The 23,545-nt window shown below is 44.9% G+C and overlaps 1 protein-coding gene across 1 annotated transcript in view; it reads left to right on the top strand.

Moving 5' to 3' along the window:
* Window positions 1–5,129, top strand: part of MYO7A (myosin VIIA) — a 102,653-nt gene extending 97,524 nt beyond the window's left edge. The window contains exons 43-49 of the mRNA XM_065881628.1: window positions 443–530; window positions 710–816; window positions 1,901–2,086; window positions 2,418–2,534; window positions 3,594–3,677; window positions 4,594–4,713; window positions 5,017–5,129. Of these exons, the coding sequence (XP_065737700.1) occupies window positions 443–530; window positions 710–816; window positions 1,901–2,086; window positions 2,418–2,534; window positions 3,594–3,677; window positions 4,594–4,713; window positions 5,017–5,106 (792 nt within the window). The 3' untranslated portion in view covers window positions 5,107–5,129. The remainder of the gene's footprint in view (window positions 1–442; window positions 531–709; window positions 817–1,900; window positions 2,087–2,417; window positions 2,535–3,593; window positions 3,678–4,593; window positions 4,714–5,016) is intronic.
* The last annotated feature ends 18,416 nt before the right edge of the window (window positions 5,130–23,545 follow it).

Raw genomic sequence — 23,545 nt, 5'->3', positions numbered from 1 at the left:
CCTGTCGCTCACCCACAGTTCCCTGTGCATCCATGTCTGTCTCCTCACTTCATGTCTGTCCCTGTGCCAGACACTGTGACCCAGAGGTGATCTCAGTGAGGTCCTGGACCCAGCGGGGCTTAGAGCCTGTGGGAGGAGCAGGACACGGATACCAGAGAATGTCCAAAGCAGGGACTGGGCCCCTTTCTCGGCCTTTTTTCCAGGGTCCTAGAGCAGCAATCAGTGACTCTGAATGACTGAAGGGAGTCACTGTCACTGGACAGAGACACTCAACAGGCACAGTCGGGGCAAGATGGGGTTGATACATGGACACCCCCCCCCTCTGGCTGCGAGCAGGAGTTCTTCTGGAGAAGGGGCTGCCGGGGAGGCCTTGGGTGGGAAAGTCAGAAAACTCAGTATTGCTCCAGTTAAAATGATTGGACTAGAATGGCCATGTCCCTAGGTCATCAGCGTTCCTGAGAATGACTTCTTCTTCGACTTTGTACGACACCTGACGGACTGGATAAAGAAAGCACGGCCCGTCAAGGATGGTAATGTGAGGCTGAGTCCTGGGATCATCCGAGGCCTAGGGCCAGCAGGTCCTGGCTCGGGGCCATACCTGAGTGCCACCTGGGTGGGGCCCGAGTCAGGCCTTCCTCCAGGGCTGGTGCTGGGCCGGACACCCTTCTGTGCTGGGATCTTCTGGGTGACCAACTGCCCTCTACCACAGGAATCGTGCCCTCGCTCACCTACCAAGTGTTCTTCATGAAGAAACTGTGGACCACCACGGTGCCAGGGAAGGACCCCATGGCCGATTCCATCTTCCACTATTACCAGGTGAGCTGCCCAGAGCCTCTCTGCTGTGGTTGCCTGCTGTCCTTGCCAGGGGAGGGGCAGCAGCTTGGACTGGAAGCCATTCCTGCTGGGGTCTCTGGAGGTGCCCAACCTCAGATCCTTCTCCTTCCCAACTCTCCAGCCCTCGGGCTGAGCTCTCAGGCCCTTCCCTTGGTGAGGGGCTATGCTCTGGATTTGGGATTCTGCTGGTACACCTGGGTCTGTAGACATTTTCCAGCAGGGCATGGGCCTGCGGGAAGCCAGCAGGGTGGCTCACAGGCTGAGCCTCTATCATGTGTCTGGCAGCTTGTACTCGTTCTGTCCTCCCAACAACCCCCAAGAAGGCATGCTGTTCCCATTTTACAGAGAAACACTCAGATCGAGTGATGTAATTAGGATCACAGGGCTGAAGGAACTGGGGTTTGATTCCAGGTCTTCACGACTGCAGCCTCAGTGGTCTCTTCCGAGGTGGCCGTTTACCGTTCTGTGGGACAGACAGACCAGGATGCTGGGAGGGGCGCCAGTGGTGGGGAAGGCAGCTGCCCTGGTAGAGAGAACCCTGGCCTGGGAGCCAGAAGGGCCACCTTCCTTCAAACCCAGGATCTTCATCTCCCCTTTCCCCCATGTTGCCCGTTTAGCAAGTGGCACCGTTAACTCCCAGCTCCCCCAAGGCAGAAACCTGAGTCAGCGTGGACCTCTCCCATGTCCCAGATCACTCACCTGAAGACTTTACCTCCTGAATATCTCTTATCTCTGAAACGCATTCACGTCTCTCCATCACCACTTCCACCAACTTGGGTCGGTCCACCATCTTTCATCTGGAAGAAGCCCATAACTTTCTCTCTGATCTCCTCCATCTGCCTTTTTAAATCTGTAAAGCACTGAATCTGTGTGATATAATGCTGTTTCCCCATACTGTGCCTTCCCCCCTTGGGGAGCAGTGTCAGCTGAGGTTGGGGAAGCAGGTGGGCCCAAATGTGGGGTAAAGTAGTAGGCCTGGCCTCACGTTGTGGGGGGGGTGCTTAAGGGAAGGAGCCCACTTCCTCCAGGTGCCTCCACTGCCCGTGACCCGCTCTGTCTCTGGCAGGAGCTGCCCAAGTATCTCCGAGGCTACCACAAGTGCACGCGGGAGGAAGTGCTGCAGTTGGGGGCACTCATCTACAGGGCCAAGTTTGAGGAGGACAAGTCCTACTTCCCCAGTATCCCCAAGCTTCTACGGGAGCTGGTGCCCCAGGACCTCATCCGGCAGATCTCGCCTGACGACTGGAAGCGGGTGACCGTGGGGGAGACGGTGGGAATAGGGGCCCCCTGAATGGTTCGCTGGGTACCCCAGGGTCAAGGGGGCAGGTGCTGGACAGCAGCCCAGGGAAGTATCTCTTGTGGCCACTTGGCAGTAATTTGCCCTGTCCCGGTTACCATGGTGACCGGATTTTAATTGATACTGTTTGTCCTGCTTGCTTTGGGGAGGGAAGGGCTGTCAGGAGTCCATTAACTGGTATAAGTGGGGAGGCTTCAGAGCCTCCAGGGCCCCTGGCAGCTGCTGCCAGTGCAGATGGGGCAGGAGCGGCAGGGGAGAGGACTCTGACCCCCCGCTCCCCCTGCAGTCCATCGTCGCCTATTTCAACAAGCACGCAGGGAAGTCCAAGGAGGAGGCCAAGCTGGCCTTCCTGAAGCTCATCTTCAAGTGGCCCACCTTCGGCTCAGCCTTCTTCGAGGTGAAGGTATGCCGTGGGTGCGTGCTTCTCAGAGAGGACGAGGGGGAACCAGATGGCACAGAGACTCCTCCCCCTGACTCTGGGAAACGGCAGTGGTCTCTGCCACCTGCCTGGCAAGGAAAGGAGGAAATGGCCCTCAGCTCTGTCCCATCTCAGCTAAGTACTGGGCCCTGGGCTTAGTCCTGGGACACTGAGGGGCCATTATCTCAGCCTGGCAGGGGAGGCAGATGTGTACAAAGGCCAGAGTAATGCAGGACGATCTGCACCGTGACAGTGGGGTGGCAGAGCCTGGGAGGCCCAACCAGATAGCAAAGGCTGAGGCGGCTTCCTGGAGGAGGCAACATTGAGCTTTCCAGGGAGACCTTGAGGGGAGGGTTCCTGGCAGACGGCCTGGCACGAGCAAAGACCCAGAGGTGTGAGAGCCCAGGCCTGGGCAGGAAGTGCGAGTGGGTGAGTGTGGCTGGGCGGGGGTGTGAGGCGAGCAGGAGAGGCCGGTAGGGTTCCTCCTGCAGGTGGTGCCCAGCCTGGATGGTTTTGCACAGGGATGATTGATGGGGCCAGAGCCCACTCTGACTTCAGGGCTGGGGTGGATCTGAGGGGCAGGACCAGAGGCAGGAGAATGGTGAAGTGGCTGGGGCGAGGGGATAGGTCAGGATGGAGAGGGGGGGAATGGCCTTGCTACACACTGAGGAGGGGGCCCCTTTGAGAAGCCTGGCTGTGCAACGAAGAGAGAGGTAGGTAGGTACACCTGGAGGCAGGTGTAGGGTTCAAGGAGGCTTTTTAAAGATGAGGGGCTTTAGGGCTGAGAGAGAGCAATAGCAGAGACTCCTAGAGAAGCAGGACAGAAGGGCTGAAACTGCTACCGGGCTGGTTGGGGACCCGTGAAGGGAGTTGGGGTAGCTCTGGGGGCCCAGCAGAGGTATTGCTAGAAAACCATGAGGTCGTGACAGGACCATGAGCACCAGTGCACCCCTGGCATTACGCAGGCAGCAGGAGAGGTAGACTTAAGCCCAGCTGGGGGCAGCTCCCCACCTGATGTCTCTGGCTTTTTTTTTTTTTAACTAGCAAACTACAGAGCCAAACTTTCCTGAGATTCTCCTAATTGCCATCAACAAGTATGGGGTCAGCCTCATTGATCCCAGAACCAAGGTGAGCAGCGACAGGGAAGAGGAGGCGGGGGTGGGCTTCTCTGTTTGCACTTCTAACAAAGGCCCCCAGACTCAAACCCCGAGAGACCCTATCAGCCACCACCATCCTCGCTTCATCCACCCACCTGGCCACACATCTTGAGAGGCTGACCGTGTTTGCTGCGTCTACTTCCTTACCTCTCATCTCTCCATCAAAACTGCTGAGTTACTAACAAAGCCCTCGCTACTAAATCCCCTCGCTACTAAATCCAGTCACTCTAGTGCTTGGCCTTTCAGCATCACTGGATACTTCCAAGCACTTCCTCCCAGAATGCTCTCTGTCCATACTGGTCAGGGTGGGAGGCTCTACTAGAGTAACGGCCCCCAGGTTTGTGGGCCGGAGCAGTTCCTACCGAGGGGGCCAGGAGACAAGTCCTACCACTGACACAGGAGGGTACAACGGGGGCTGTTGGCAAAGGGGGCAATGACCCCCATCTTCCCCGTGGCTCCGTGTGCCCACTTTCCTGGTTTTCCTCATATCCCCCTTGGTCTCCCTCTCAGGCACTTCCCTGGGCTTCTTCTCTACCCAGCCCACACACTGTGTTCCCCCAGTGTGTGTCGTCTTGTCTCCCCCCTCCAACTCTGCTGGACCATCTCATCTGTGACCACAGTTTCAGTTCCTTCAGGCTCTCCGATTTACAGTTCTGGGCCCCATACACCTGACGGCCTCCTGGGCTTCCTTGGTTGTCCCACCAGCCGGCCCCACCCAAGACCTGGACGGGGAAGGCATCTGCTTCCCACAGCAGCTCCATAGCACAGCTGAACTCTACCCTCTGCTCCTTTTCTCGTCTGAGAGTCTGAGGTCCTTCGCGTGGGAGCTGAGGGGTGAGGCCAGATGGTCCAGGCCGTGCAGCTTCAGACTCTCTCTGCTCCCCTAGGACATCCTGACCACCCACCCCTTCACCAAGATCTCCAACTGGAGCAGCGGCAACACCTACTTCCACATCACCATTGGGAACCTGGTGCGCGGGAGCAAACTTCTCTGTGAGACGTCACTGGTGAGAGCTCTTCCTTCCAGGCCTGGCGGGCTCCCCTGTCTCACCTGCGGCTTCAATTAAGGGACACACAAATTAGCAAATTAGCACCTTAATGTGAGGTCGCAACAGCTTAGAGCCCTAGATGTCTGGCTGGATGAATCCAACCCTTCAGCCGTGTGGCTGGGGAGACTTAAGTAAGTCCAGAGGAGGGGGCAGGATCTGCCTTTGTCTGGGCTTCTGTCCACTGCAGTTTGCTAGGAGCTGTGTCCTGGGTCTGAGTGGGCCGTGTCCTACATCTGTTTATCTTCTTGCTGCTGTTTCCAGGGCTACAAGATGGATGACCTCCTGACTTCCTATATTAGCCAGATGCTCACGGCCATGAGCAAACAGCGGGGCTCCAGGAGTGGCAAGTGAACAGTGGGGAGGTGGTGCTGGCTCTGTGCCTGCTCTCTAGGCAACAGCTGGCTCAGGACCGTCGGCTACCTCTGCAGCCGGGGGAAGACCTTTGCCATCGAGGCAGGGAGGCTGGCCACCACTGACTGTACCATCGTGGCCTCTGACCCTTCTTCCGGTGCAGTGGCCTCACCGGGATGCAGAACTCCCCTCCATCCACCCCTGAAGCACCCGGTTGGTTCTAGTCCTGGCTTGCTGTGGCCTTCCCAGTTGTAAAACCCTGTGCTCCTTGGATGCCCTTCTTAGCTCAGACTAGCCCTACGATGTGACCTCTTTTGACTTTCTGTGCACCACCAGGAAAGGTAACCAAGAGGACTACCTAGTTCTTCATGCTGGAAACAACCAACCAAGATTGTTCTGAAGCCTAAGGGACTGGCTTCATTCCCCTAAGTCCGGGAGCCTCAGCTGGGGTGAGGGCAGACGGACCACTTTTATATATTACAGTGTGAGTGAGTGCTGAGCCCCTGCTCGAGGCTCCCCGATCACCTCAGACATAAAGCATGTGTTCCATCTTCTGGCCCTGTAGTGTCTTTGCTGGGGGAGGGGTGGGGGCAGGGTGTGGGGCCAGGACAGGGCCCTTTGGGGGAGTGGCCTATACTGTCTCTTTGGTCTGGGGGTTGGTGGGGGGTGCTTAAAGGACTGGCTGAGCCTGGGGCAGGCTGAGGGGATGCTGCCCTGGGAGGTGGTGACCTAAGTGTGGATGAGCTGGAGATCCAGAGTGGGGAACCAGCTTCTGGGCCTTACCTAGGGCCAGTGGATCAAGAGTGGCCCTTGCATCCTGCCAGAAACATCTCCTGGGCTCATCAAGAAACCTCCAAGAACCTCAGGAACCATGCTGCCTTGGGATGAATCCTTACGTCCAGTGGGTGCCTGTAAAATATTACTTTGTGACCTGGATGGAACATACAAGTTTGGACAGGACCTGGGCAGGTCCGGGGGTGGGGGATTCAGGCAGGGAAGGTGTGATCTGGGGGTGGGCATGCTTCTGGGCTGTGGCTGGGATGAGCACCTAGAGAAATGACAGGGGAGAGGTTGGCATGTTTTGTGATCTGTCCTCAAGGCCCCCCTGGTACTTCAGCACAGCCAGCCCAGCTCCACTTGCCCTCACTCACTCAAGGGTCTGGGGTCACCTGCATGTAGGTGACAAACCACTCCACAGGGCGTGCTAATCCTGTTCTCTCCAGAGGCCTGTGCGGGAGGTGGAGGGGCTGTCTGGCGAAATGGAGGCCCCAAACCAGACAGCCCTGCTTTCTGGGAGGGCAGCCCTGCCCCACCAATGTTCACATGACTCCACAGGCAGCCCGGGATAAGAGCCCCAAGGAGGGTGCTGTGGTGTCCTCCCTACACATCATCAAATACATGGAAATATGAGCCCTGGAGGAGTGTGAATACCTGACGGGCACATAATGGAACACAACTTGCTGCTTCTAACGCTGGGCTCCCAGACAGGTATTCTCAGCTCTAGTTTCCTATCAAGACCAAATGCCTTTGGGTGGACATGGGATTATGCCCATCACCCCACTGGGGAATCAGCCAATGACAAGCTATTAGGAAGCACCCACTGCACACTGTACGACAGGATGTGCGTGTGGGATGAGATCTTCACCCCCAACGTGTGCCCATGCCACCTCTCCTTCTCTGACTCACTTTGTGCCCATGCCACCTCTCCTTCTCTGACTCACTTTGTCACACATCCCCTAGTCTTTGTCAGCCTGAGTGACCACAGAGGGTCTAAAGATTGCATCGCTTACCTTTAAAGATTGCATCGCTTACCTTCGGAGTTCCTGAGAGGTTGCCTTTTTTTAGTAAACATCTTTATTGGAGTATAATTGCTTTACAATGGTGTGTTAGTTTCTGCTTTATAACAAAGTGAATCAGTTATACATATACATATGTTCCCATATCTCTTCCCTCTTGCTTCTCCCTCTTTCCCCTCCCTCTTTCCCACCCTCAATATCCCACCCCTCTAGGTGGTCACAAACCACAGAGATGATCTCCCTGTGCTATGTGGCTGCTTCCCACTAGCTATAATACGTCGGGTAGTGTATATATGTCCATGCCACTCTCTCACTTTGTCACAGCTTACCCCTCCCCATATCCTCAAGTCCATTCTCTAGTAGGTCTGTGTCTTTATTCCCGTCTTACCTCTAGGTTCTTCATGACCTATTTTTTCTTTTCCTTACATTCCATATATATGGGGTAGCATACAGTATTTGTTTTTCTCTTTCTGACTTACTTCACTCTGTATGACAGGCTCTAGGTCCATCCACCTCACTACAAAAGACCCCAAATAGCCAAAGCAATCTTGAGAACGAAAAATGGAACTGGAGAAAGCAGACTTCCTGACTTCAGACTATACTACAAAACTACAGTAATCAAGACAGTATGGTACTGGCACAAAAACAAATATAGATAAATGGAACAGGATAGAAAGCCCAGAGATAAACCCACGCACATATGGTCCCTTATCTTTGATAAAGGAGGCAAGAATATACAGTGGAGAAAAGACAGCCTCTTCAATAAGTGGTGCTGGGAAAACTGGAAAGCTACATGTAAAAGTATGGGATTAGAACACTCCCTAACACCATACACAAAAATAAACTCAAAATGGATTAAAGACCTAACTGTAAGGCCAGAAACTATCAAACTCTTACAGGAAAACATAGGCAAAACACTCTATAACATAAATCACAGCAAGATCCTTTTTGACCCACCTCCTAGACAAATGGAAATAAAAATAAACAAATGAGACCTAATGAAACTTCAAAGGTTTTGCACAGCAAAGGAAACCATAAACAAGACCAAAAGACAACCCTCAGAATGGAAGAAAATATTGGCAAATGAAGCAACTGACAAAATTTACAAGCAGCTCATGCAGCTCAATATCAAAAACACAAACAACCCAATACAAAAATGGGCAAAAGACCTAAATAGACATTTCTCCAAAGAAGATATACAGATTGCCAACAAACACATGAAAGAATGCTCAACATCATTAATCATTAGAGAAATGCAAATCAAAACTACAGTGAGATATCATCTCATACCAGTCAGAATGGCCATCATCAAAAAATCTAGAAACAATAAATGCTGGAGAGGTTCTGGAGAAAAGGGAACCCTCTTGCACTGTTGGTGGGAATGTAAATTGATACAGCCAGTATGGGGAACAGTATGGAGGTTCCTTAAAAAACTAAAAAGAGAACTACCATACGACCCAGAAATCCCAGTACTGGGCATATACCCTGAGAAAACCATAATTCAAAACTCTAGAGTCATGTACCAACATGTTCATTTCAGCTCTATTTACAACAGCCAGGACACGGAAGCAACCGAAGTGTCCATCAACAGATGAATGGATAAAGAAGATGTGGCACATAGATACAATGGAATATTACTCAGCCGTAAAAAGAAACGAAATTGAGTTATTTGTAGTGAGATGGATGGACCTAGAGTCTGTCATACAGAGTGAAGTAAGTCAGAAAGAGAAAGACAAATACCGTATGCTAACACATATATATGGAATGTAAGAAAAAAAATGTAATGAAGAACCTAGGGGTAAGACGAGAATAAAGACACAGACCTACTAGAGAATGGACTTGAGGATATGGGGAGGGGAAAGGGTAAGCTGTGACAAAGTGAGAGAGTGGCATGGACATATATACACTACCAAACATAAAATAGATAGGTAGTGGGAAGCAGCTGCATAGCACAAGGAGATCAGCTCTGTGCTTCGTGACCACCTAGAGGGGGATAGGGAGGGTGGGATGGAGGGAGACGCGAGGGGTAAAGGATATGGGAACATATGTGTATATGTGACTGATTCACCTTGTTATGAAGCAGAAACTAGCACACCATTGTAAAGCAATTATACTCCAATAAAGATGTAGAAAAACAAAAAAAGAACGTAGCTAGTCCCAATTAGTACATATTGTGTGATCCGATTTATATGAAATGCTTGAAACAAAAATCTCCAGAGACAGTAAATAGGTTAATGGCTACATAGGGCTGGGAGGGTCAGGAAGCCAGTTGGGTGGGGAGTGACTGATAATGGGTATAGAGTTTCTTTTTAGGATAATGAAAGTGTTCAAAATTGATTATGGTGATGGTTGTACAACTCGATATACAAAACTCATTAAATTACATACTTTAAATGAGTGAATTATATAGTGTGTGAATTATATCTCAATAAAGTTATTTTTTAAAAGGAGGGTGATCTCTATGGGAACTTAAGGATAACAGTAATGCCACTCATTTGGGTAACACTTAATTTTTTTCCAAGTTCTTTTTGATCCATATGGCACCACTAAGATACATGCAGTATGAATGTTCTAATTTACAATTTAAAGATAAATAATTTGAGGCATATTGATTTCCCCAAGCATACATTTGCATGTATTCTCTACCAGTGAATGTCAATTCCTGGGGTGAGTGAAAAACATCTTAGATATTCCAATTGTTGTGGCTTTCCAAATGGCCACTGTACATAAACAGGTATATAGTATAACTATGGTATCAACTTTTATGTGATTAGGAAGCAATGTCTTAAAAGGCTCCTGGGGCAGGTGGGGGCGAGTGGAGACAATGAAAAAAAAGTTGAGAAACACTGCCTTAGTGGTACAGCAAAGAAAATAAGTCAGATCTCCTAAGCATCCCAGGCCTGTGTTACTTCCATTAACGTGTGTGTGTGTGTGTGTGTGTGTGTGTGCGTGTTCTAAATCTCAGGGGTTTTAATGCAAAGGTGATCATATTTTCTAGGACAGTAACAATTTCACATGATTTTATTTTTCCTAATATTGATTAAACATACAACTACAGGGGCTTCCCTGGTGGCGCAGGCCCAGCGGCCATTGCTCACGGGCCCAGCCGCTCCGCGGCATGTGAGATCTTCCCGGACCGGGGAGCGAACCCGTGTCCCCTGCATTGGCAGGCGGATTCTTAACCACTGCTCCACCAGGGAAGTCCCCAGACCTTTAATTTTTAATAGCAATGAGGAAAAAGGCGATACCGATTTAAGCTTTGTTTTCTATTTCTTTTGCCTGGAAGTACTTTACCCTAGATTTCTGCTTGGCTTGCTTCTGCATACCATTAATATCTTTAGTCAAATGTATGGCAAAACCTTCCCTGACTACTCTGTCTGAAATAGTACCCCCTCTGTCATTACCTTCTTTCTTTTCCTTATATCCTTCATAGCACATGAGGAAAGTAAAATTAAAATATGATATAAATATATATCCATATAAAAGAGATAATGGAAAATATTACAAAGTGTTTACAGCAATTAACATAAACAGGTTGAAATTATGAGTGAAAAAAATATACATGGTACTTCCTAATTTGTCTACAATGTTAACATAATTTTGTTTTCAAAATAAAGTTATCATTAAAGAAAATATTATGTTAACAGAAATTTCAAAACAGGTGTAATAAGAGAATGAAGGGGGAGTTCAGTTAATTTTTCCCACCTCTACAGTGCCCAGGCTGAGATCTCATCAGGTGCAGAACTTTGAGATACATAGATATGGAGGCCACGTCCTGCTCAAGGCTGGTTGGCCTCTGGCCTTACCTCATGGCACACAGCTCCAATCTGGCCTTCATCCATGTGGGTTCCCAAGTATTCCATGTCAAAGAACCTCCAGCCAAGTATCCCATTACGACTCATAGCCCATCTCCCACAAGGTAACTGTAGGAGTAAAGATAACGGGTGAGAAGGAATAGAGTACCCTGGGCCATAGCAGTGGTTTTCAATGGACAAGAATACACACAGAGTGACTCTGCATTTCCCTCAGCTCTGGAAGAATCTAGGGCTCTTTTTTCTAAGCAAAAGCAAAATCTGGGGGACAGGATTACTAACTTGACACCTCTGAAGTATTCACCAGGAGAAAACCAAGTAGACTCTTCTGTGAAGCCCCAAAGGGCAGAACTAAAATCGAGAGGTTGAAGATACAATAAAATTTTATTTCGTCACAACACAAAGTAGTAATTCCTAAAATTAGGCATGACTCCCAAACCTCTAAAAGCATGAAAGCAGAGAGCACCCAAACATTTGACAAAGTTGGGATTTGGAGTCCATGTTACCAACATTAGGGAAAATCACTAAACCTCCTTTCGAGTTCTATTAGATTTGAGACCCATGAGACCCGCACTGGGTCTTGTTCAAAACTCCATACCCAGAGAGTCCAGCACAATAGATGTCAGTATTTACTGAATAAATCAAATAAGAGATAATTGTAAATACTAAGTGAAATAAGCATCATAAAAGCCACTGAAAAGCTGTAGAGTTTTATACACATGTCATCATGCTGACAATGATAATCCATTTTGAATGTCTCTGATTCTAGGAATGGAATGAGTTCAGTAAGGGCTGCAGAACCAAAGCCTCTTCTGGAAGCCAAGGGCTGCTGATTAAGTACTATGGGAGAGATTATGGGGCTGACACGAGTTAGAACTGATAGCTTCACTCAGAGATTGGATCACTCAGCCCTACTATGTGATAAAGAAAAAGGTCACTTGGCCTGTCTGGTCAGTTTCCTCAGCAGTAGAATAAGACAAATAACAACAAAGATAGTCCAGAGCTCTACAGACTCTTGTGCTCGCTTTAGACAATGAAGCTAGACTGGACTGACTTACGCTGTGTGGTATGTCATCTTATCTTCATCCAGATATTGGGACTATTGCTGGGCAGATAGGGAGACTACTGGAAAAAACACATGGTCTCAACCAAAGGGTAAGATTTGAGCCCTATTCTCTTGACTATGATTCAATCCAGTCCTCTTTCCATAATGTTCTTCATTCTTTATACTTAAAAGTCATGTAGTTTTTTAATGTCCATGAAGAATAAATATGACAGATTGCTTTTCTCTTCAACAATTACTTCTGAGAGAGAAGACTATGGGAACGTGGACCAAAAGAGAATCAGGACTGGGTAAAAAGCCTTCCACTTGCAGGAGCCTACTTCCTCACTGACAAAGAATACACATTTATGGCCTGTCACCCAGCACGTGGAGAAGACATCTTCAACTTGGACTGACTGGGGGAAAATATGAGGGTCCAAAAGACTATCTCTAGACACTGACAAAGCTGATTCTCTTTCCTGGGTCCGACATGTCCCTGTCAAAACGAATACAATGCAAGACCAGATTCAGGTTGTCTCAAACACTTTGTGACTACACACTGTGCCAAGGTAACTTCTAAAATCACATCTCAGGGAATTCCCTGGTTGTCCAGTGGTAGGGACTCTACACTTTCACTGCTGAGAGCCCAGATTTGATCCCTGGTCGAGGAACTAACATCCCACAAGCCGAGCAGCATTGCAAAAAAAAAAGAAGAAAAAAAAAAGCAGATAGCCTTTTCATTGTATGATTAAAATCACATCTCAAAGTAAAACCTCAGAGCATCACATATTTTGAGAAGAAGTAATATGAATGGAGTTCTCTTCTGGGAACTCACAAAAGCCATAGACTCTCAAATGCAGTACCTTCACTGAGTGCTCAGGTTAAGAGCACCCACTTTGTCCTCCCGCAGGAGCCCCCCGGTATCCTTTTCTATGCCAGACTAGGAGCTATCTGATGCCAGGGACTGAGCCTTATACTTCTGGTTCCACAGTAAAAGTCTCTGGAGACACCAGAAAAGGCATGATCAATAAACAATTTATAAATCTTCTAATCCCTTCCTAGAACAAATTCCTTCAACATTGTCATGTATTTACTGTTTAGATAACTCCAATGACGGGAAACTCCCTGTTTTATGAGACAGGCCATAACTCTATTGGACAGCATTCATTTTTGCTTATCCTGAGACAAAATCTGGTACCTTATAACTTTTAGTACTTTGTCCACACACTATTCTCTGTATGAGTTCATAAAAGAGATGAGAAGATGGAAAATAACTTTCAGAGGCTTTTTCAGAGCCAGTCATGACACACATTGTGGAGAGACAATCATCCCCCAAGAGGATAAGGCTCTATTTTCTACAGTTATCAACATCAGTTATCAACATCATGTGTTGGAAAGATCAAAGTTCTCTTAAAACAAAACAGAAACTTACCAATGTTTTAGATGCCGAACAAGAAATCTGGCAGAAACTAGCAGAAATGAAATCTAGCAGGCAATACAATGTAAACAGTAAAGGAATTAGAGTCCAGGACTTGGTCCAATATGACCTGCACCTGTGATATCTCTGAGCTGGGCAAGAAGCTCACTTTCTTTTTTACACTTGAAAAATGGAAAGGGAATGGATGTTGATGTAGGAATATTCAAATCCAAAACCCTCATTTGCTACTTACTCTGGCTTCCTGATCTTGGACAAGTTATTAACTTCTATGAACTTCATTTTCTTCATCTGTAAAATATAGATAATAAACCCTGCCTCACAATGAGATACTACTGTTCAGGAAAGTGTTTAGTACAAAGTAAAGCATGACACAAATGTTAGCTACAGCCCTTATTATTATGCTGGAGAACAGAACTCTGATGGACTGGAACAATGGAGTGGAATATTCAAAATGGGATTTAACGAAGATAATTTAAAAGTTCTATGTTACCAGCTTAAGGCAATCTCATGTTTAAAAAAAGAGTCAGAGATTTAAATTGGCTACAACTGTACCAGGGGTCAACAATGAAAAAGACCACCTTAAAAAAAAAAAAAACCACCACAGAACAATGAATGAAATCATTAGGTTGTGTTGAGTTTCCAACGAAAGCTGAGTCCCACCCTCTCCATAATGGTGAAATCTCAAAGGAAACTACTGAGTGTCACATTTTAAGAGAATGCACACTAGAAGTTATTCAGCAGGGTAAGCAGGATAAGGAAAGATTTGAGATGCAGAATGAGTTAAAGACCTACATGTTTGACTCAGGCAGATGGGCTGAAGGCATTCCCTAGGGCAGAACAAACAGTACCAGGACCAGCTGTGAGAAGGTACACGGTGGTAGGGTTCAGCCTAACCCCAGAATACTGTGCAGCAATCAGAGGTGTCCAGCAACATGCAGGGTCGTTGGCAGAGAGCCAAGCATCATAGACTAATCTTAAATGGAGGCAGTTCTGAGTGCTGGTGTTGCCTTCTCCCCTAACAGCTCCACCATCCATCCATCCCTAAGGCCCTATCTCTCTGACAGGACTACCACTCCATACCTGTCCAAGTAGTTCACAATATTTGGGCTCTTGCGTTCCCTCATGACCAGGATCTCATTAACAATCAGGTCTCTCTTCAGCTGCTGCTGAAGGTTCATCTGCTTAATGGCCACCTGAAATCAGAGTACATTCAATGTACAACCAGAGTCACTCAGCATTTACTGAACACCTACTAAGTACCAGACATAAACACTAAGGAGACAGAAATGAGTAAGATATGGTCTTAGCCCTTGAGGAACTCACAGTTTATTATCGGAAACCAGTGGTACTCAATGTGAGGTCCCCAGACCAGCAACATCAACATCATCTGGGAATGAGCTAGAAATGAAAATTTTCAGGCCCCACCCAGACCTGAACCAGAAACTCTGTGATTTAATAAGCTCTCCAGGAAATTCTCATGTGCACCAAAGCTTGAGGATTAAACTTCGTACTAAATAAAATACTTATATTAGAAAAATACTTTTAAAAATCACAATATAAAAGAGGCTCACTACAACAAGAGTCCAAAAGGAATCCAAATTGGAAAAGAAGAAGTTAAACTGTCACTATTTATAGATGACAGGGTACTATACATAGAAAATCCTAAAGATGCTACCAGAAAACTACTAGAGCTCATCAATGAATTTGGTAAAGTTTCAGGATACAAAATTAATACACAGACATCTTGCATTTCTATAAACTAGCAATGAAAGATCAGAAAGAGAAATTAAAGAAACAGTCCCATTTACCATCACATCAAAAAATTAAAATACCTAGGTATAAACCTACATAAGGGTCAAAAGACCTGTACTCCAAAAACTATAAGATGCTGATGAAAGAAACTGAAGACAACACAAACAGATGGAAAGATATACTGTGTTCTTGGATTGGAAGAATCAATATTGTCAAAATGACTATACTACCCAAGGCAATCTACAGATTCAGCAATCCCTATCAAATTACCAATGGCATTTTTCACAGAACTAGAACAAAAAAATCTTAAAATTTGTATGGAGACACTAAAGACCCAAAATAGCCAAATCAAACTTGAGAAAGAAAAACGGAGCTAGAGGAATCAGTCTTCCTGGCTTCAGACTATACTACAAAGCTACAGTAATCAAAACAGTAAGGTACTGGCACAAAAACAGAAATATAGATCAATGGAACAGGATAGAAAGCCCAGAAATAAACCCACATACCTATGGTCAATTAATCTACAACAAAGGAGGCAAGACTATACAACGGAGGAAAGACTGTCTCTTCAATAATTGGTGCTGGGAAAACTGGACAGCTACATGTAAAAGAATGAAATTAGAACATTCTCTAACACCATACACAAAAATAAACTCAAAATAGATTCAAGACCTAAATGTGAGACCGGACACTATAAAACTCATAGGCAGAACACCCTCTGACATAAATCACAGCAGTATCTTTTTTGATTCATCTCCCAGAGTAATGGAAATAAAAACAAACAGATGGGACCTCATTAAACTCAAAAGCTTTTGCCCAGCAAAGGGAACCATAAACAAAAGGACAACCTGCAGAGTGGGAGAAAATATTTGCTAACAACACAACCAACAAGGGATTAGTCTCCAAAATTTACCAACAGCTCATGTAGCTTAATATCATAAAAACAAACAACCCAACCAAAAAATGGGCAGAAGACCTAAATAGACATTTCTCCAAAGAAGACATACAGATGGCCAAAAAGCACATGAAAAGATGTTCAACATAATTAATTATTAGAGAAATGCAAGTCAAAACTACAGTGAGCTATCACCTCACACCAGTCAGAATAGCTATCATCAAAAAATCCACAAACAATAAATGCTGGAGAGGGTGTGAAGAGAAGGCACCCTCCTACACTCTGGGTAGGAATGTAAACTGGTAAAGCCACTGTGGAGAACAGTATGGAGATTCCTTAAAAAACTCAAAATAGAGCTACCATATGATCCAGCAATCCCACTCCTGAGTATATATCCAGAGAAAAACATGGTCTGAAAGGATACATGTACCCTAATATTCATTGCAGCACTATTCACAATAGCCAGGACATGGAAGCAATCTAAATGTCCATCAACAGAGGAATGGATAAAGAAGATGTGGTACATATATACAATGGAATACTACTCAGCCATAAAAAAGAACAAAACAATGCCATTTGCCGCAACATGGATGGGCCTAGAGATTGTCACACTGAGTGAAGCACGTCAGAGAAAGACAAATATCATATGATATTACTTATATGTAGAATCTAAAAAAAATGATACAAATGAAATTATTTACAAAACAACAATAGACTCACAGACTTAGAGAATGACTTATGGTTACAAGTGGGAAAGGTGGAGGGGAGGCAATAGTTAGGGAGTTTGGGCTTGACATGTACACACTGCTATGTTAAAAATGGATACCCAAAAAGGACCTACTATATAGCACATGGAACTCTGCTCAATATTATGTAACAATCTAAATGGGAAAAGAATTTAAAAAAGAATAAATCCACGTACATGTGTAACTGAACGAAAAAAGCTACCTGACTTGCAAGAGGATTTGTTACCCAGCCCTTACAGTCCTGCACTATAGTCACTTTAATTTTGACAAAGATACAAGGAAAGAATTTGCCGAGACTTATCAAATGACTCTTAACTGTAAATTACTTTTTTCACTTCGAAGCACCTCACACTCAGAAAAGGGAGGGAAAATTGGAAATATTCTTAATTTCGATACTTTCTTCCAAGTACAGTATTTTAAGTAAAATTTATTTTTATTGAAAAAAAAAAAGTTCCACATACTGAATTGTATGATGATTAGTTAGGGCGTGTCTCTCAAGAAGCTTGAGAGCTCATTTGAAAGCTCAGAATCCCTGGTGCCAAGCACAGGGCCTGGAACACAGTGGGTGCTCAACAAACATTTGTGGAAATGAAGAGGGAAAGAGATAATTCAGTGGGTTGATAAGTACTTTGTTGTTAAACAACAAAAAGCATCAGGAATAGGCTACTCTATCCTATAGGACTAGACTATAGATTACTTGGTAACCGTTTATTCCCTAAAGATATTTTCTCTTTTTCTTGCTTAACAGACAATAACATGAACAACTAACAGAACAACGAAATTAGTCTTTCCAGAATCAGCAAAACGTGTAGAGATGAATAATTCAAATTTTTATGGGAAAATCCTAGACTCTATTATTTCTTTATAGACAATCTTCTGCCAAGAGCCAGTTCATCAGTAAGAATAGAAATGATTTTTTAAAACAGTTTGATCACCTCCATTCCCTGCCCCAAGTGAGAAAAAATTGCTTTGGAGTGGAGTCTCCTATCAGGTTAGGTTTCTGGTCTGGCTGCAGCTTGCTATAACAGCTGATGATTAGCTTTTTCTAATGTCTGAAGAGGAACACAGTGATCTAAAGACACATTACATTAAGACTGTAAGCCCTTACAACACATACTAAGACCTGGAGCCTCTGCAGTTCCTCAGGCCATCCTGGAGGATGGGACAGTGCTAGTGAACCCCACAGAGGTCACTGCTGGCAGCAGCAAGGGAGAAAAGAGGCAGCCTGTGGGTAACAGACGGGCTGGCAAGACACCAGGAATCCTTTTCAATAGCCACTGACTAACTATGGGCTAGGCTAAGTGCCCTTCACCGAATCAGATCCCTCCTATTCAGGCCAGCAGACAGCACTCCTATAACAGAAAAAGAACTGGACTTGAACTCTGGGGGCCTAAGCTCTGGGGCTGGGTCTGTCACTTACTAACCTTGACTAGTCACAAGCTCTCTGAGCCTTGGTCCCTTTATCAATACTGAGGATAATAAATCCCAACCCTGAATCCCCTCCTCACAGGGCTGTTCTGAGAACTAAATGAGACAGTGGTCAATGTGTTACTCATACATAAGAAATGTAAATAATACAGTAAGACAACAATGAAAATGCTAATCATTGTCATAACTGCATTTGATGAGTAATTGGCACAGAGCAGCAAGAGTGACAACGTTATCAGCAGGAATGACAGCAAAAACAAACCACCCTCCCACCACTACTGTTTATTGAATGCCTACTCTGTGCCAGCGCTGTGTTAGGTGCTCTACTGACATTATCTCTGTAAAACCTAACAACAAGCCTGTCGAGCAAAAATCATTATCTGGGGCTTCCCTGGTGGCACAGTGGTTGAGAGTCCTCCTGCCGATGCAGGGGACGCGGGTTCGTGCCCCGGTCCGGGAAGATCCCACATGCCGCGGAGCGGCTGGGCCCGTGAGCCATGGCCGCTGAGCCTGTGCGTCCGGAGCCTGTGCTCCGCAATGGGAGAGGCCACAGCGGTGAGAGGCCCGCGTACCGGGGGGGAAAAAAATCATTATCTGCATTTTCAGGGAAGAAAATGAAGACTAAGACTTACAAGAAAGTTGCCCAAGGTCATAATCAATGCTTTCAGGTTCATATGACTTCAAAGCCACTTCCAGTTTACTCTATTACACACATTCCCTCTAAAAAATGGGCTTGAAAATTAATTGCTGGATCTGTAACTGGAAGATTTCCAGCACTAATATGCTAATCTTCTTACATATGACAGACAATAGCTCTCCTCTTCTCAGCTGGATAACTCCCAATAGGCACTTGCTCACAAACACAGAGTATCCCGCTAGCTCCACTAAAGATTTACACTCCCTGGGGGAGGAAATGAGGCCTTCCTGGCTACACTGCATTAGCCACCCTAATGCACTCGCTTTCACTCATAGTTTTCTAACCACAAGGCAGGCACATAGTGAAGTCAAGTTTGTTTCCTGTGGCCAGCTGCTCACACATGGAGCCTCCAGGCCTTCCAGGAACCGGCCAGCACCAGCCTGCCTCCCATCAAGGGCTGTGAGGCCCCAGAGGCCAGAAACACGACCAGGGGCCGTGGTGCCTAACCTTAGCTCTGCTGCGGCCTTGCAGCCCAGAGAGCACAAGTTAAAATTTTAGAATCAAAAGATTCTAACTCAGCCCTTGCTAACTGCTATTAGCACAACCCTGCCAAAGTTACTAAACTCCCGAGTCTCAAATTCCTCATCAGTAAAAAGGAAATAATATTACCTACCAGGTAGGGTTCTTTTTAGTATTGGTATAATCTCATTTTTAGGGTTCTTTTTAGAATTGGTATCATCTCCTCTTCTTTATTTCTGCCTCCAATTAGCCATATTTAAAATTGGCAGAGTGACACCATGCTAACTTCCTCACCATTATTTTACACAGGTGTCTTGTCAGCACTACAACAGTTTTATATGTACATAACAGAAAATACAGTTTCTTACATTTATATACTACATGATTATAATGTCTGAATCTTTAACAGTTCTTAGCACAAGGTGTACCATAAAGCAAATGTTCAGTAAATGCTTTATGGAACAAATAAACACAAGTAAAAATTAATATATATGTAATTCTTAGTTTATGATGCATTTTCCCAGGCATTACTTTACTCAACTTTTTCAACACTTTCATGAGGTATATGTTATCATGCACATTTTACAAATAAATAAAATTCAGGCTCAGGAGGTCAAATGACTTGCCCAAGGTTATGTAAGTAGGTAAAGGTAAGCATCTAGGTTATTGGATTCTTACATCCAAGAACAATTAATAAATCTTTAAACATAATAATTTTTTTTTAAGTTGGCTTACCTTCGATGGAGCCTCAATATTTGGCTCAGACACTTGTAAAAGCCTGACCAGAGCACAGTGAGGTACGTGCTTTCCCTATTAAGCATGACTTCTCCACTACACCATGGGGTTTCAACCACCAAGCAGGTCCTAGTAGCCTCCCTCAGAAGAGTCCAACTCTGTTTTCACTGGAACAGGAGGTGCCTCTCTTAAGCTCTGAGCCCCATTAGTCTTTTGAGCTAAGATCTTCCCCAGGCAACTCCCATATACAACCCACCTTCCAACATTCCTGCTCTGCAACCAAAGAGTACAATGCAAAGAAACTTCAAGCCTTCTAGATTCCCTTCATGGCTTCCTTCTGCTGAAAATAAGATCTTAGGTATCAGGCCTTAGCAATAAGATCAGAGCCTTCCCAGCTTATGAAATGTGAGAGACAAAGAGGTGCCTCCAAATGAGGACTTCAATGTCTACTGGAATCCTGGGCACAGAGTAATGGAAGGACCACTAGATTGGGAGGCAAGAGACACATGTTTAAATCTCTTCTGTATCAGATTTCTCTCCCAAGCACCAGACTTGTAAAAATAATTGTCCAGGAGTGATGTCAGCATCAAGATGGAGAGAAAGATGTTCCCTTTGTCTCTCTCCTCGATCTCTAACCAGTAAAATATCCATAACTCAACAAAGGTGCCTCTGCCCAACACATCACAATGGTGGAGAATTCTACACATCTGTATATCTAAGGGGAAGATATGGGAACACATAGAGGAGGCGGAACCAGGGGAACCATGGAGGCAGTGAAGAATCCCAGCTCCCTGGCCTCAACAACTGAGTCCACATTCCCAGAGAACCCAGTAGCAGCAGGGGAGGTGGCACACGTGAGTTTGGCTTCCCAGCTACAGTGGCACCCATGGCCACAGGTAATTAGGAAGCAGTGAACCCTACCCATCCAGCCACAGAGGCACCCACAACTCCACTCCACCCCTACACACAGTAGTGGAGCCCGAGAACCTGACAACAGGAACATGGCAGAGGTGTCTACCTGACCCAGCTCCCTGCCAACTCCCACCCCCACCTGCAAGAGTGAAGCCTGAAGCTCAGCAGGTCCCAGACACAACAGAAGAGCCCATCATCTTGGTGCCCCAGGCAGCATCACCAGGAACAGTGGCAGCAGCATGGCACCAGTGACTGTGGAAGCACAAGAAATTATAGTGAGTGCAAGGGGCCAAACTTCCAACAGACATAAAGTGGAGGATGTAAAGTGTGGACTCTCAAATATAATCAAAGGCAGGTCAGGTAAGTGAAACCAAAGACATGTGCTGTAGTGCCACCTACTGGAAAACAAAAGAAAGACCTCTAATTTCTTATCTGTTGAATTGTTAGAAACAAGTAGAAAGATGTTCACTACTTCAAATGCACTGGTAGAGGGACAACTAATCAAGCACCATGAAGAACCACAGTAACACTGTAACACACACACACACACACACACACAAATTGACAATTCTTCAGAAACCAAGCTTAAAGTCAGAGAATACTGCCATCTAACTGATAGAGAATTCAAAATGGCTGGCATGAAGAAACTCAACAAGCTACAGGAAAACTCAGAAAGGCATTTTAATGAGCTCAGAAATAAAATTAATAAACAGAGGAATAATTTATCAAAGAGATTGAATATCCGAAAATAACAAAACAAATTCTAGAGCTGAAGACTCAGTAAATGAGATGAAGAATGTATTAGAATGCATTGGAATGAGAGCAGAACATATGGAAGGAAAATTAGCAAGCTGAAACATAGAAATCTAGAAATTATAGAAGTAGAAGAGGAAAGAGAAATAAGATTTGAAAAAATGAGGAAATTCTACTAGACCTATCCCACTCTTCTAGGAAAGGCTGCATTAGGGTAATGGGTACAGCAGAAGGAGAAGAGAGGGAAAAGGAAGCAGAGAGATTACTGAAAGAAATAATAGCTGAGAAATTCCCAATACTGGGGGACAACTATACGGTCCATGAAGCTAAGAGAACACCTAATTACATCAACACAAAAAGACCTTGCCCAAGACACATTATACAAAAACTATCAAAAGTCATTGACAACTATACTACCTAAGGCAATCTACTAATTCAATGCAATCCCTATCAAATTACCAGTGGCATTTTTCACAGAACTAGAACAAAAAATTTTTTAATTTCTATGGAAACACAAATACCATGAATAGCTAAAGCAATTCTGAGAAAGAAAAATGGAACTGGAGGAATCAGTCTTCCTGACTTCAGACTATACTACAAAGTTACAGTAATCAAAACAGTATGGTACTGGAGCAAAAACAGAAATATAGTTCAATGGAACAGGATAGAAAACCCAGAGATAAACCCATGCACCCATGGTCAATTAATCTATGACAAAGGAGGCAAGGATTTACAATGGACAAAAGACAGTCTCTTCAATAAGTGGTGCTGGGATAACTAGACAGCTACATGTGAAAGAATGAAATTAGAACATTCTCTAACAGCATACACAAAAATAAACTCAAAATGGATTAAAGACCTAAATGTAAGGCCAGACAGTATAAAACTCTTAGAGGAAAACATAGGCAGAACACTATTTGACATTAATCACAGCAAGATCTTTTTTGACCCACCTCCTAGAGTAATGAAAATAAAAACAAAAATAAACAAATGGGACCTACTTAAACTTAAAAGCTTTTGCACAGCAAAGGAAACCATTAGCACGATGAAAAGACAACCCTCAGAATGGGAGAAATTATTTGCAAATGAAGCAACTTACCAAGGATTAATCTGCAAAATATATAAACAGCTCATGCAGTTCTATGTTAAGAAAACAAACAACCCAATCAAAAAATGGGCGGAAGACCTAGACATTTCTCCAAAGAAGACATGAAGATGGCCAACGAACACATGAAAAGATGCTCAGCATCACTTATTGTTAGAGAAATGCAGATCAAAAGTACAATGAGGTACCTCCTCACACAGGTCAGGATGGCCATCATCAAATAATCTAGAAACAATAAATGCTGAAGAGGGCATAGAAAGAAAGGGAACCCTCATGCACTGTTAGTGGGAATATTAATTGGTACAGCCACTATGGAGAACAGTATGGAGGTTCCTTAAAGAACTAAAAATAGAGCTACCATATGACCCAGCAATCCCACTACTGGGCATCTACCCAGAGAAAACCATAATTCAAAAAGACACATGTACCTCAATGTTCACTGCAGCACTATTTACAATAGCCAGGACATGGAAACAACCTAAATGTCCATCAACAGAGGAATGAATAAAGAAGATGTGGTACATATATACAATAGAATATTACTCAGCCATAAAAAGGAATGAAAGTGGGTCATTTGTTCAGGTGTGGATGGACCTAGAGTATGTCATACAGAGTGAAGTAAGTCAGAAAGAGAAAAACAAATATCATGTATTAACTCATATATATGTGGAATCTAGAAAAATGGTATAGAGGATCTTATTTTCAAAGCAGAAATAGAGACATAGATGTAGAGAACCAATGTATGGATACTGAGAGGAAGGGGGGGGTGGGAGGTATTGGGAGATTGGGATTGACATATATACATTATTGATACTATGTATAAAATAGATAACTAATGAGAACATACTGTATAGCATAGGGAACTCTAC

This window comes from Phocoena phocoena, chromosome 8, assembly GCF_963924675.1.
Source record: "Phocoena phocoena chromosome 8, mPhoPho1.1, whole genome shotgun sequence".
Taxonomy (NCBI): domain Eukaryota; kingdom Metazoa; phylum Chordata; class Mammalia; order Artiodactyla; family Phocoenidae; genus Phocoena; species Phocoena phocoena.
This window is presented reverse-complemented; position numbering and strand designations above follow the sequence as displayed.